The sequence below is a fragment of the Lissotriton helveticus genome, chromosome 7, assembly GCF_964261635.1.
Source record: "Lissotriton helveticus chromosome 7, aLisHel1.1, whole genome shotgun sequence".
Lineage (NCBI taxonomy): Eukaryota > Metazoa > Chordata > Amphibia > Caudata > Salamandridae > Lissotriton > Lissotriton helveticus.
In genome coordinates this window covers 311,642,257-311,656,645 of record NC_136068.1, presented here as the reverse complement: position 1 = coordinate 311,656,645, position 14,389 = coordinate 311,642,257, and the positions used below count along the sequence as shown (strand labels likewise).

Genomic DNA, 14,389 nt, shown 5'->3' with positions numbered 1-14,389 from the left:
CAGAAACAAGTAATGTGAATTCAACAGGATGTGGTTAAAATGCATTAAGCAAACAATAAGCATGTGAGTCAATACTAGGAGCAGAGTTAAGAAATAATGAATGACGCAGCTGGTTTTTAGATCAAGTTATCTGACCACAGACATTTCCAGTTTAGCAACAGCAGGGATTTTTATCACTGTCTGTATTTATAAAAGAACTTTTCTGGGGTCACTGAAATAGCTATGGCTGTGGAACCGTATCTTTAAATTGCCCCGCTTTCTGCTGACTACATTCCTAGAGCTTGTCCCCATTTAAGCCTCATATTTGAACTCAATCTCTCTATCCACACTGAAACAAAAGCACACAGGACCAATGATTTGAATTCAGAATTCAGTCCACTCTGCTTCCATTAATGATGCTACATTTGGTAGTACCCAGCTTTCCTCTAAACTTCAGGGGCAGAGTTGGGTTATAACACTGTGAGGAAAGTGGTTCATTATCTTGTGTGGTTGTGCGACCTCACCATGTAATACAGGGAACTTCTGTATCAGGTCCAGTCAGGTTCATTTGTAAACCATAGCTCAGTCTTGGGTAGCTGTGGCTCAGAGCAGTTAGGCTTTATCAAAGGAATACGTGTAAAGCATTAAGAATTATAAAAACAGTTGGATAAGAAGAACACACAACATGATAGATATCTACCATCAATTTATAGAAATAGGTTGTACTTTTATCTTTGAATAGACACCGCAGTAACAAAAATCCCACAGAGCGTTCCAGACATATGAATTATTAAAGAAACAATAAATCTGTGTTGGGACAGAAACCTCGGATTGTCCCTTGGATGGTGATAAAGGTACACCCCTGCCCTGAGTACCCCAGCTGTAATGATATGGATCCATAATACTGAATATTGTTGCCATGGGTGAACACATATCGTGGGTGTGCACCATGACATAGGTTTGTCTCAAGGATTGCGGTCTTTTTGGACCGGGAGGGGCACCCAAAGCGCTACTCCATAGAAGTGAAAAGCTACTACCTTTACCAGGAGTGAAGCACCACAAGTGCAGTGGTGGCAGCATACCGTGTAGTGATCAGTAGGAGTGAACAGGTCCTTTTTACCCATGTCATTGGAATGAGGCCTACAGGCTGACTCATTTAAAGTTCCGCTAAAGTGTGCTTAACTCACCTGTGTCCTACATCGGGTTGGTGTGTAGCGCTGCGCAGTGCATGTGTACTATACTTGTGCTGTGTATCTGTGAATGGTATAATACAGGGAAAATGTAGTGCTGTGCAGTGTTTGTGTATTATATGCATGTGCTTGGTGTATGTGCACTTTGGAATGGTACAATACATGAAGGATGTAGTACTGTACAGTGCATGTTTTCTATATGCATGTGCTGGGTATATGTGTACCTGTGAATGGTACAATACATGGAAGACTCTGAATTCCATTGTTGGAGACCCAGGGCTGATTGGAGGAACATGAGGAGAGGCAGAGGAATCCCCCAGACAGATTTTGAATTGCTGCATCCCTTTAAGCTGGGTGGGGCACACTGGAGGAAGGGAGAGCCATGCGATTCATTTCCCTTGCAAGGGTGCTGTTTGATTTAGAGAAAGGCTACTGAGAAGGGGCCTGGGAACATCTCAGGAAGGAGATGGCACTGATAAGAGAATAATAAGGAGTAGGGCGTAGGCACCGGGGTAACCTTATGATACACATATCACTATGACTGACATTCAGGTGGAAACCTCTGGTCCATTCCATGGCCTGTGTTGTGGGACTATCCAATTTAGAGTCGTTCCAGCTGTGACAGCCTGCATTCTGGGGAAGGGCAAGGTAAAGGAAGCAGAACCACAACATAACCCCCTGCAAAAGGAAGCATAACTCCAGCATCAACATCAAAGACTCAGTCTCTAAACATTTCATGCCTGGAAATGGACTATAATAAGGGGAGCTCGAGGCACCCAAAATTGTCAACTGTCAAGCAACCAGTCAGGCTGTGCTGAGGAGTAGAAACTCTGCAAGTCTTCTGCCTGTAACCAGGACTGGTGGCCACGGCTTGTCGGTCTCCAAGCTGGATGAGGGGACACCATCCATGGACTTTAAGGACACCAGCCCATGGATCCCCATTTGCCCTTCAAAGGTGACTCCCTCTTTGAAGCTGGCCTTTTGGGTTCACATCAATACTAGCCACCCTGCAGGAGGACATCACATCTCTACTCTGGGCAGATTCTTACCTCCTTTTCCTGAGTTGTTCACACCTCTCTCCGTGAAGGCAGAAACCTTCCTTGAGGACAGCAACACACGTGCAACCAAAAACGGCTACCGTAAGATTTGGGTAACAAGGTGGCGTTGCCATTTGTGCAAATGTTACATTAAATTTGACTTGAGCAACAATTAAATTTGACTTGAGATACAAGTTGGGCTTAACGCAATGATTTATTTTATACCTTGGGATGCCATATTTAGCAGTTCAATTTGGAAGTTAGCCCTGCTGAGTTGTCAGCAAGTAACTCCAGACTCACCCATGGGGCTACTAGCCTTCCACAGTAAAAATGATAATACTGGGTTTTTACTGTCAGGACATGGAAACGTTGATAAAAAGCATGCCCATCTCTTTAATATTAGGCACCCTGCCTTCAGGGCCCAGAAGGCCTGACTTAGGCGTGACTTATAGATGTTAAAAAGAAAGGTTTGGGCGTTGCCATTGATTTAGAGGGCAAAAATGAGTTAGCAGTTTAAAAACTGATCTGTCAGCTTGCAATGGCAGACTGGTATCATGGGTTGCTATGTCACATTTGTGATGTCAAAATAAGTGCTACAGTCCAAAAGGGACACTTAACTTTCAGGCTCTAAGTACCCCTGGTACCATTCACTAAAGACATGTAAGTAAGTTAACTTATGCTAATTGTGGGATAAAACGTTAGGCACACACGTTTTAAGGGTCAGAATACTGGTACTGAGGCCTGTTTGACAGAACTCAAAGCACCTTCAGAGTTGAAAAACCGACAGCATCAGTCCAAAAATCTGGGGGTAATCATGCAAAAAGAGGCATTCTATTACAAACACTGATACTACATAAGAGACTTCAACACTCAACAGACATTGTTCAGAAGTCTGTTACATGGCATAAGGAAATCTCAACAGTTGCATTGTTGGTGAATTACAAATCCCATTCAGAGAACTGTATGAGCAGATCACTTGTAAGTGTTTGTTTAGGACGTCCATAAAGACTATATAACACCCATCTGTCTATTTTCTCAACTGCTTCCTTTTTTTCTTTTTTATGTCTTCCCTGTGACAGACCTCAGAGATAGGCCTAACCCACACATCCGGGGGTAGTGGGCTCTGCTTCGAGATATGGTTCCGGCGGAGGAAGTCCCAGGACACGTATACACTCCAGGCGCCTTCAGTGGAAGTAAAGGAGGCCTGGACCACAGACTTGCAGAAGATTCTGTGGGACCAGGCCATTACAAATCGGGGTGAGTGGAGCAAGACACCCTTGTCTGGTATCCTGACAAGGGATGTGTTTACACTTGTGGTACTAGATGCCTGTCCAGCTCTATCTGTGGTTCAGATACTTATAAGAGGTTAGTAAATATTATAGATCTCTTTGAATGCTTGCTGCATTGTGATTGATTAGCTCTTGTTCTTCATCTACGTAGATTATGCATTATGATAAGCACAGGGTATTTGAAAAAGGGCACTGTCAATGAGAGAGACTTCTGAAAACCACTGGATGTTGCCCTCCTACACAGAACATTTACAAATGTGCAAAGAAGGAGTTGATAACCAAAGCAGTGTTGTAAAAATTAGCTAAGCATTTTCCCTGCTCATGTTAAAATTTTCAAATTCACAACAGACACACACAGATGATATTAAGGGCTTGATTTAGACCATGGCAAGTGGACGCCTTTGGTCAGGGTAGTGGAGGTGACCTTCTCTGCCACCCCGGCTGGTATGCTGCCCGTCAAATTAAACAATTACCGCTGGCCCTGCAGTGATCTCTTTGGCTTCATAGGAGCTGCCACACGGTCTTTTAGGTGACAGCGTACCAAACTTTAATTTCTGAAAAACAAAAAATAATGCCCCTCATTCCCGGAGATTCTTCTAGTAGGGTGTGAGAGTCCTTCTTTCTTTCTTTTTGTGACTACCAGGTTTTACCTGGTTCTGACACTAAAACTGTATTTCAGCTATAAATCTCCTGGAATGATTTGGAACCTTTAACAAGAATGCTCCGTTACTTTTACAAGAGTGTTTTCGATACCAACTCCTTCCATTTTGTATATTGCTCAATATTCCCTCTTCAATCTTTAACGCAATGTGACAACATCGAGCCTGAATGAATGTCAATGGCCTACTAAGATCTATTGCCAATACAGTATTTTCCTGAGCTATTATTTTCTGTTACTGTTTGATAGTGGAAATGTAGAAAATATAGTGGTCTTACAGTATCTACTAATATGCTCCTTAATACAGCTAGGAATTTGGTAAAGACAGAACTGAGGAACCATAGCAAGGTGTTTTTGTTCTTCTTTCCATGTGATCAGCAAGAGAGCCATCATTTGTTTAAACTGGACAGTAACACAAAATTGGTGTTACAAGACACTGGTGATTATGGTGTACAGATGTCTGTGTCTGACACAAACTAAGTCTGTATCCTCAAAGTAATAAGACTTCTAAAATCACCTTCATACCATAACATGCTCAAATATTGCCTATTTTAGGTCTGGCCCATAGGTATCTGTCTACCAGCCTCATGTTTTACAAATAGATTTTAGTAAAAATATTGACATATATAGGTACATAAAGGAGAGTTTAGTCAACTCCTGTCATCCATTGGTCATTCACATGTCATTCACATTTTACTTCCTACCACCTTAGCATACAGCATGGAACAATGGGTCAGCACACTTCATCCATTGGTTCGTTCTCTTACACATTCCAACAGAAGCTGCTGATTAACAGAAGCCTGTGTTCCATAAAAAAACACATAGGTCGACAGTGTGACATGTAGAATATGCTGCACTGGTTGGGTGATCCATGTTGTCTGCCTGCGTGGTAGACAACGGTGTCACTTCCACCACAGTCGAAGTGACCCACCTCTGCTGTTGCAATTCTTGTTGTTATACATTTGCTGGTGTATCCTTAGTCCCAAGCCCCACTGCTGCCCCTATCTGAACTCTATGGCTTGCAGCCCAGGAGTTCTCGACAGAGCTGTGGGAGACAGTGGAAGTGGGAATTAACAGAGGCTCTGCTTGCTGCAGTGGTGTTGTGTGGAGAGGAACACCTTTCGCACTGCTTGACTTTATTCTTTCCACCCTGCAATGATCTGAGAGGCACAATGTTCTGAGTGGCACAATAAGTGCTGCAGGTCACAACGGACACTTAACTTACAGGATCTAAGTAACCCTGGTGAGGAGTTCAGGGCTGGAGGCTGAAATTAAGGGAAAGTGAAGTTGGCCAGTATCTTTGCATGTTGTTCCAGTCAAGAAGTTTCCTTAGGTCTAAACTCTTAGAACTGAACCCGTGTTTTTACTTCTCCCGCTGCTTAGAGAGTTGAACAGTAGTCGTAGGCTTCTAGTTACCAATCATAAAGTCCCCCACAGAGGTTGATTGCACAGTTTGTAGACTACACAAAGGACCTTACAAGTTAAAGCTTGCAACCAGTAGACAAACTCTCCTTTTGCACTACCACCCTGTTTGCTATCTCAGTAGGAGACCTGGTTGGTGATTTCGGAAGCAATTTACCAAGTCTATTATTTCAAATCACTTGAGCCCAGACATAAATTCCTGAATGTTAAATAGGGCACATCAAATGGTAACCCTAGTAGAGGAGAAAATGGAATACAAAAGGGGTAGAAGCCTCTCACAGGCCATTAAAGTGCCTGCCCATTTCCCCCTGGGGGATTGATAGTCCACAAAGCAGTGCAGTGGGGGCCGAAAGACCCAACACAGCTCTTGTCTCAAGAAGAGAGAGACATGCACTTGCCTAAGTCATTGACATAAAGGTTGACAGAAAGGTTTCATTCACCATACCATTAGGGTTAGATCCAGGAAAGTCTGGACCATAGTGCTAGAAGAAGAAGGAGGTTAGAGGACAAAAGGAACACAGTCAGAAAAACTGCTCTGGAAGCCGGCAGCATACAGAACAAAGCCACTGCTCCCACTGACCACAGACATTCAGCCACTATAGACTGGAGATGGTAAGATAATTGTCAGAAAAGACAGCACTGGAACAAGAAGGAAAGAGAAACCACTTTAGTCCACTAAAAGGCTCTTTGCAGGAAGTGTTCACCCCAAGGAGCAATACAAAAGTACGCTTACAACAAAGTGAAATTACTGGGCATGAATCACCCCAGACTAGATTAGAAAATGTCCATTATCTAGAAATAGAGCAAGACAAAGGCTTATCAGTCGGCACATACTGCCTATTACGAATAGACCTGCTGCCATCTGTGGAAACTCAAAGATTGGCAACTAGTGCTCTCAAATCAGAGCACCAGGGTTAAAGGAACTGAAAGGAATGCCAACAAGGTCTCAAGACCAGAGGTCATGGTTGAGGACATGGGCCACCCAGATAAAACTCACACAATCATTCTGTATAGAACCAAACAGAATATTTACTCTTCACACTTTAAATGTTTTTGTTAGGTCCACAGAGATAACAAGAGCATGTGTTAGCGGAGAGTATAATTCCTCCATCTTGCCAGTTCTCTGGTTTGAGCCTTTGCCTATCCACCAGTCTATTATTTCCTTTAGCAGAGCTACTTATACAGTAGTGGTAGCCTTAGTCAACGCGAATGGCCTTGCAAATGACGCATTAAGCAGGAAAAAGAGACTGACATTAGGAAGCAAGAAGCAGAAAACATTCAGCCAAAAAACAGCTTCAGTGCAGAAAACTACCTGTTGAGGCTTAAATCATCTAAGCCTCAGATTAAGGACAGAAAAATCTGATTGCGGGCAAAGGACACAAGGGACATCATGAGCACATATGTGCCCAAAACTGAGCAACTGTGTTGGCAAATTGAACTTGTGATTGTTCTGGTTGGTAGAAAAATCGGCAATAACTATATCTTGATTTATCAACCCCCAAGGTATGCTGGAAATTGGTGTACCTTTTTTCCGGACTGAGTAGCTCCTCATATACTGCAATTGGTCAATTTCACTGTGCTTGGGGATTTTAACCATCACCTAGAAGACCCCAAGTGCAATCAAAGCACTACCTTCATAGAGGATGTGGGTGCCCTTAATCTGAGTCTGTGTAATTCTGCTTCAACTCATGTGACCGACCATCTCCTGGATCCAGTCTTTTCAATGTGGTGGACTTGGTTACTGATCATTCTCTTCCATTACCTTGGTCCAACCATTTTGCTGTGCCATTTAATGTTAGAGTCCTGACCTGCCCCTAAAAAATCCGACCCAAGTCTACATCTAAATTTAGGAATTTTCTAAATTAAACGTCTCAGCCTTGAATGAGCAACTCCATAGCACCAGGCCTGCTTTAAAACAAGCAGCTCATGTGGCTCAGAATCTGGTTCACAATTGGCTTATGGAGGCCATGGAGGAGATTACCGGACACAATAAAATGTTCAGGCTGGTCTGATCCACTGACTCCCTAGATTAATGGAGTACTGAGACATGAGAAAAAACAATGTACCGTCTTGGAAAGACTTTGGCGAAAGTCCTGTACAGAAGAGGCTAAAACCAGTTACAGAGTAGCGCTAAAAAGTATCATGAGCTTTGTATATCTTCTTGAGCAGGGTGTTACTCTGATAAAATGTTATTTGCTCAAAATTGTCCTAAGATACTTTTCAAGGTGTCCTACGACACTTTTCAAGGCGATTAAGGAACTCTCGGATTCTAGGAACTTGCCTCTTACAACCTCGCTTTTTCGGACCCAATGCGACTAGCTAACTCTCTTTTTCACCGAAAAAAGTGGAAAACATTCATTCCCAACTGGTAAAGGATTGTATGAATGGAGTACATTTAAGTGACCCTGTTGTAGACGCTGATACTCAGAATCTTATTCAGAAGATTGTCTTGGCACTTTGACCAATTGTGGCTCCATATCTAAAATAAGGACATGGTCAGTTTTAGGAATGATGAGTTCTAAGGCAATTCTACAATCCATCAAATCAGGATCCCCGCTTGATCCCTTACCATCTAGCATGCTTAGGCTATTAGACTCAACCCTGTTACTAATGGTAATGGGTCTTCTCAACTTCTCTTTATGGGAGGGATCTGTTCCTCAGAGGTGGAAGCAGGCGATTGTTCTTCCACTTTTGCAAAAATGCAAATCTGGACCCTTCCAATTTGTCGAACTTTTGTCCAATTTCATTGCTACCCATTTTCTCCAGACTTTTGGAGAAACACTTCAATGCTCAGCTCACTTAATTTGTGGAGGCTCATAATTTTCTTCATTCATCGCAGTGTAGTTTTAGAGCTAGACACAACCCTGAATCCCACCCTCTTGGGTGTAACTAAGCCTTTGAGGCAATGCCTGGATGAGGGCTGAACAGCCGCCCTTATTTTGTTAGATCTTAGAGCTGCCTTTGACACTGTGTCTCACTTCATCCTGGTGGAAAGATTGATGTAATTGGGCCTTGAAGGCTCACCTCTGGCCTGGCATATATCCTTTCTAAAAGATCATTAATTTCAAGTCGTTTCATCCAGTGCCAGGTCTGAGCCACAAGCTCCAACCTCAGGAGACCCTCAGGCCTCAGTGTTCAGCCCTATGTTGTTCTACATTTATGACTGCCCTTTGGCAGATATAGTGGAGAGTTGTGGCTTGAGTCTTTTTGTTAATGCACATGACATACAGATCATCTTTACTTTCTCATCTGCACAGAATCACAGACCTTTGGATATTAGCCTGGGCTTGAGTCGTATCACCTTATGGATGAATAAAAACTCATTCAAGCTCAATGGTGATAAAACTGAGGTCATAATTCTATCTATTAAGCCTCATGTGGATAAGGTGACTGGCACTTGTTTTGCAGAGCTAAAGTGGTTGAAAAAGATCATCTGGATGACCCTCGCATCATCCCAAAGGACTAATGATTCAGGCCCTAATTTTATCTAGATTAGATTATGGCAAAGTGTTGTACCTGGGAGATGATAAAGCAACAAATTGTCGGCTGCAGATAGTGGAGAACGCAGCCACCAGTCTTCTGTACCGGCTTCCAAAATTTGCCTCAGTCTCCCATTTTTTCCACGAACTGCATTGGCTCATGATTTCTAAGTGCATCAAATTCACAAATGCTACATGTTCAAGGATAAAGCTGGATTAGGACTGCACTACATTCAGGATTTGGTGGTGCCTTATCAGCCCACCCAACCTTTGAGATCTCTGAACCAAGCCTTGTTCAAGGTTCCGTTTGGTTCGTATGAAAGGGCGTTCATTTGCATATATAGACCATAAATTATGGAATCCCCTCCCAGAGCCAGTAGGAAACTGTATGTCACTACTTTCTATCTGTAAAGGCCTGAAGACCTGGCTTTTTAGGGCTCGGGATCTGCGTACACTGTGCAGCAGTGTCACGCAGCGACGAGAGTCCTATTCCGGGCGTTTTGAAAATGGACCTTGAAATTCCACATAGCTGTGTGTGTGGATTTCCAAGGTCCATTTTCATAGGCCTTCGCGTGCGTGCTGTTTTTAAACAGAACACGCAATAGGCCATAGGCGGTCGCATAGCTCCGCCTATGGCCTATTGGTGTCTGTTACGCGCACCATAGGCCATATATCTTCAATTATCGCGGCTTGACAGCCGCAGTAATTGAAGACATATGCTTGCAGTGGCGCGCGCACCACTAGCGGCCTTTTTTTTCTTTCTTACAATTTGATCGCCTTCGCGATCGTTTAAAGTGCCGCTTGTTTGAATTATTATTTCCCGTCGGGGCAAGGCTGGATCTAAAGGTATGCATTAATATGCACCGCTTGTATTCATTTCCTGGAAGTTTGCCAGAACAACACCGCCTCCTGCAGCGTCAGAGCGGCGCGAGGAGAGACGGGGTGGGTATAAGGCAGAACAGGGCGGTGATAAAGCAGGAGAGGGCGGCGAGCGGGGAGGGGAGGGGAGAAAAAGAGAGCAGGGCAGGCAGTCAGGAGGGAGGGTCGGGCAGTCAGGGCAGTGGCGCGCGCCTCTTGACTAAGTCCTGAACTCTGGGCGCTGGGCCAGCGAGCTGCTGAGTGCTGGGTGTTGCCCTCTTGTCAGGGAGCCTTCTGTCCCTCGGGCCACTTCCTGGCCACCTTTTGTAGTCATGGCCACTCACATGCTGTTCCGGGCTGTGATCATGGGTCCCCCGGGTGCCGGGAAAGGCACTGTGTCTGACAGGATCCTCAAGCATCTCTCATGTGGGGTCCTGCTGCGGACCAACATGCAGAGGCGCACAGATGAGGGCTGAGGGTGAGCTGTGGACAAGCCAGGCCTCTCGGACTTTACTCGGGACCAGCTGCGCACCACCTTCCCCTGCATCCTACACCTCCCCCTGCACCCCACACCTCCCCCTGCACCCTTATGAAAAGCAAGCGGCCTGATTCCACTGCGCAACAGAATGACGTTGGCGAAGGAAAGCACGATTTTAAGTTCATGAAGGGAAAGGCTTTCTTTTGAAAGGAAAGTTGCCTGTACATACTATTGTGCTGCTGCAGACTGTGGTTCACAAATAGTTCATATTTAGGTGTCACAGGTGGCACGAGGTGGGAGGTGGCACAGGGTGGGAGGTGGCATAGGATAGGAGGTGGCACATGGTGGGAGATGGCACAGGGTGTTTGATGAGACAGGACAGTGAGCAGGGGAGTGCTTAGTGCTATTGAGGCGAACGTACAAGTTAGATATGAGAGCGACACTGAGTGGAGAGGAGTGGGACAGGCCAGAGTGAACTGTGTGAGATGACGGCGTGGGCCCTTCCATTCTTCCCCAGATGCGAGTAAACCCCCCCCCCTTTCTATTTGAGCTGCCCCTACTGAAGGCGGTGCATCTGGACAGGTGGAACGGAGCCTCAGGGCAGAGAGCATCCCTGCACCTTTGACTGGAAAGGTCGAGTCGAGTGTCACCAAGAGGTCCTGAAGAGAGGTCACAGTATTGAAAAGGAGGAACCGTGCTGCAGTGACACGTGGACGTCCTGCTTCTCCCACCTGCACATCTCTGCCAGGATGGAGGGAGCTGACCACTCGGCAGTTTCCGGTGGACTTCAAGCGATAGACTGCTTTCAGAGCAGCAGTGAAAACTCAGCTGTACCAGTCAGGTCATGGGCTCCTGCAGCGTGGGGCCGGTTTGAATGTTTTTGCCAAGGCTTGTTTTGGTTTCTTGGTTCTTCCCTGGGTTCTATGTGTGGTATGTGGCTGCATGCTGCCATCTCCTGGGAGGGGAATGAGTTTTGTAGGGGTAAAAAAAAAAAATCCCTAAACCATGGGTTGCAAAATAGCCCCATGCGCAGTAAGGGGCCTGGAATCAACAGGTTTCAGAAAGCTCCTGAAGTCTCTGTAAGCGTGCATCGTGTCCTTTACGTGGAGTCTGTTGCCTTTCTTCCTGTTATCACGCCGACATAAACAATTAGTGACTGACCCCAATACAGTGGGCAGAAGCCAGGTGAAAAGACGAGCTATATACTTATAACTCAAGTTGAACAGCAGGGGATTTTTATTAAAAAACACGATTTTACAGATTACAATATGCAGGGTTGCAGGTGGGGGATAAGAACTCCCTTGAGAATGTTATAGGACTCTGCATTGTTTTTTTTTACAGTTCTATATAGCGCGAACTCGACCCAAGGGTATTGGAGCGCTTTAAATGAGTACCAGTTACAGTACTCCAGGACACTTTCATTTTTTGCAGGCACGGGGAGATGATTTGATTCACACGATATTGAGCCGATGCGGAGACTCGAACCTGGTTCCCCAGTTCCAAAGTCAGCATCTCTGACCCTTACGCCACAACCTCGCTCCTTATTTCCGGCTTTGCGTTGATAGTGGCCGCAGAAATACTACCATCATTTGGGAGTAATGATTGCGTTAATAGCGGTCTGTATCTTGGCGGAGGAGACACGTGTTCCACAGGCACCGATGCCACGTATAAATACTGTACTGGAAAGAAACACTGTATGACATCACCTCTAGCCTTTGTAAGGAAATCTTTAAGAGCCGCGCTGACCTCTTCCTCTCATGTGTGCACACACATAACTGTTTTCATGCACTTTCCTCCTTTGAAACGGTTGCGTCTTTCCAGACAAACGCGTTAAACAGCTAAGTGATGTTTGCATATGGCGGTAACCTCGACGCTTGCTTTCATTTCAACAAGAGACACAGATTAGGCAGCACGTGGCACCACCGAGAAAGCTTCCCTGTACAAGCAGCAGAAATGAACAAGAACTATCTACAAAAAATGCTTGTTTGATTTAGTTGCTCGCTGTGAAATGGATCCAAAAAAAACCAGCATGAGTGACAGTAGAGTGAGTGACAGCATGAGTGACAGCAGAGTAAGTGTGACAGCAGAGTGAGAGTGACAGCAGAGTGAGAGTGACAGCATGAGTGACTGCAGAGTGAGAGTGACTGCAGAGTGAGAGTGACAGCATGAGTGACTGCAGAGAGTGACAGCATGAGTGACTGCAGAGTGAGAGTGACAGCATGAGTGACTGCAGTGAGAGTGACAGCATGAGTGACAGTAGAGTGAGAGTGACAGCATGAGTGACAGTAGAGTGAGTGACAGCATGAGTGACAGCAGAGTGAGAGTGACAGCAGAGTGATAGTGACAGCAGAGTGAGAGTGACAGCATGAGTGACAGCAGAGTGAGTGTGACTGCAGAGTGAGAGTGACAGCAAAGTGAGAGTGACAGCAGAGTGAGAGTGACTGCAGAGTGAGAGTGACTGCAGAGTGAGAGTGACAGCATGAGTGACTGCAGAGTGAGAGTGACTGCAGAGAGAGAGACTGCAGAGTGAGAGTGACAGCATGAGTGACTGCAGAGTGAGAGTGGCAGCATGAGTGACTGCAGAGTAAGAGTGACAGCATGCGTGACAGTAGAGTGAGAGTGACAGCATGAGTGACTGTAGAGTGAGTGACAGCATGAGTGACAGCAGAGTGAGAGTGACAGCAAAGTGAGAGTGGCAGCATGAGTGACAGCAGAGTGAGAGTGACTGCAGAGTGAGAGTGACTGCAGAGTTATGTTATGTTATGTTATGTTACGTCTATTTATTGTGCGCGCAGCGACTCCAGCCAAGGAGCGTCCCGGCGAGTGAGAGTGACTGCATGAGTGACTGCAGAGTGACTGCAGAGTGAGAGTGACTGCAGAGTGAGAGTGACAGCATGACTGACTGCAGAGTGAATGACAGCATGCCTGACTGCATAGTGAGTGACAGCATGACTGACTGCAGAGTGAGAGTGACAGCATGACTGACTGCAGAGTGAGAGTGACTGCAGAGTGAGAGTGACTGCATGAGTGACAGCAGAGTGGAGAGTGACTACATGAGTGAGAGTGACTGCAAGATGAGAGTGACAGCATGAGTGAGAATGACAGCATGAGTGAGAGTGACAGCATGAGTGAGAGTGACTGCAGAGTGAGAGTGACAGCATGAGTGACAGCAGAGTGAGTGACTGCAGAGTGAGTGCGACTGCAGAGTGAGTTTGACTGCAGAGTGAGAGTGACTGCAGAGTGAGAGTGACTGCAGAGTGAGAGTGACTGCATGAGTGACAGCAGAGTTAGGGTGACTGCAGAGTGACTGCAGAGTGACTGCAGAGTGAGAGTGACTGCAGAGTGAGAGTGACAGCATGACTGACTTCAGAGTGAGAGTGACAGCATGACTGACTGCAGAGGGAGAGTGACAGCATGACTGACTGCAGAGTGAGGGACAGCATGACTGACTGCAGAGTGAGAGTGACAGCATGACTGACTGCAGAGTTAGAGTGACATCATGACTGACTGCAGAGTGAAAGTGACTGCAGAGTGAGAGTGACTGCAGAGTGAGAGTGGCTGCATGAGTGACAGCAGAGTGAGAGTGACTGCATAGCGAGAGTGACTGCATGAGTGACAGCCGAGTGAGACTGACTGCATGAGTTACAGCAGAGTGAGAGTGACTGCATGAGTGACAGCAGAGTGAGTGACTGCAGAGTGAGAGTGACTGCATGAGTGAGAGTGACTGCAGAGTGAGAGTGACTGCATGAGTGACAGCAGAGTGAGAGTGACTGCATGAGTGACAGCAGAGTGAGAGTGACTGCAGAGTGAGAGTGACTGCAGAGTGAGACTGCTTGAGTGACAGCAGAGTGAGAGTGACTGCAGAGTGAGAGTGAGGCTGTGGGGGTCATGTATGCCTCACACTGTATATGAGGAGTATCCACACGATAAACTGTAGTTGTAGTGGGAGCACAGGTATGCCCCAGTTAATGCTTCACGTTCAAACCACTTGTGGTTGAA

At 45.8% G+C, this 14,389-nt stretch overlaps 1 protein-coding gene across 2 annotated transcripts in view; it reads left to right on the top strand.

Moving 5' to 3' along the window:
• Positions 1-14,389, top strand: part of KIAA1755 (KIAA1755 ortholog) — a 525,057-nt gene that overhangs the window by 435,438 nt on the left and 75,230 nt on the right. For both annotated transcript variants that reach the window (XM_078652123.1, XM_078652122.1), the window contains exon 19: positions 3,286-3,463. In XM_078652123.1, the coding sequence (XP_078508249.1) occupies positions 3,286-3,463 (178 nt within the window). The remainder of the gene's footprint in view (positions 1-3,285; positions 3,464-14,389) is intronic.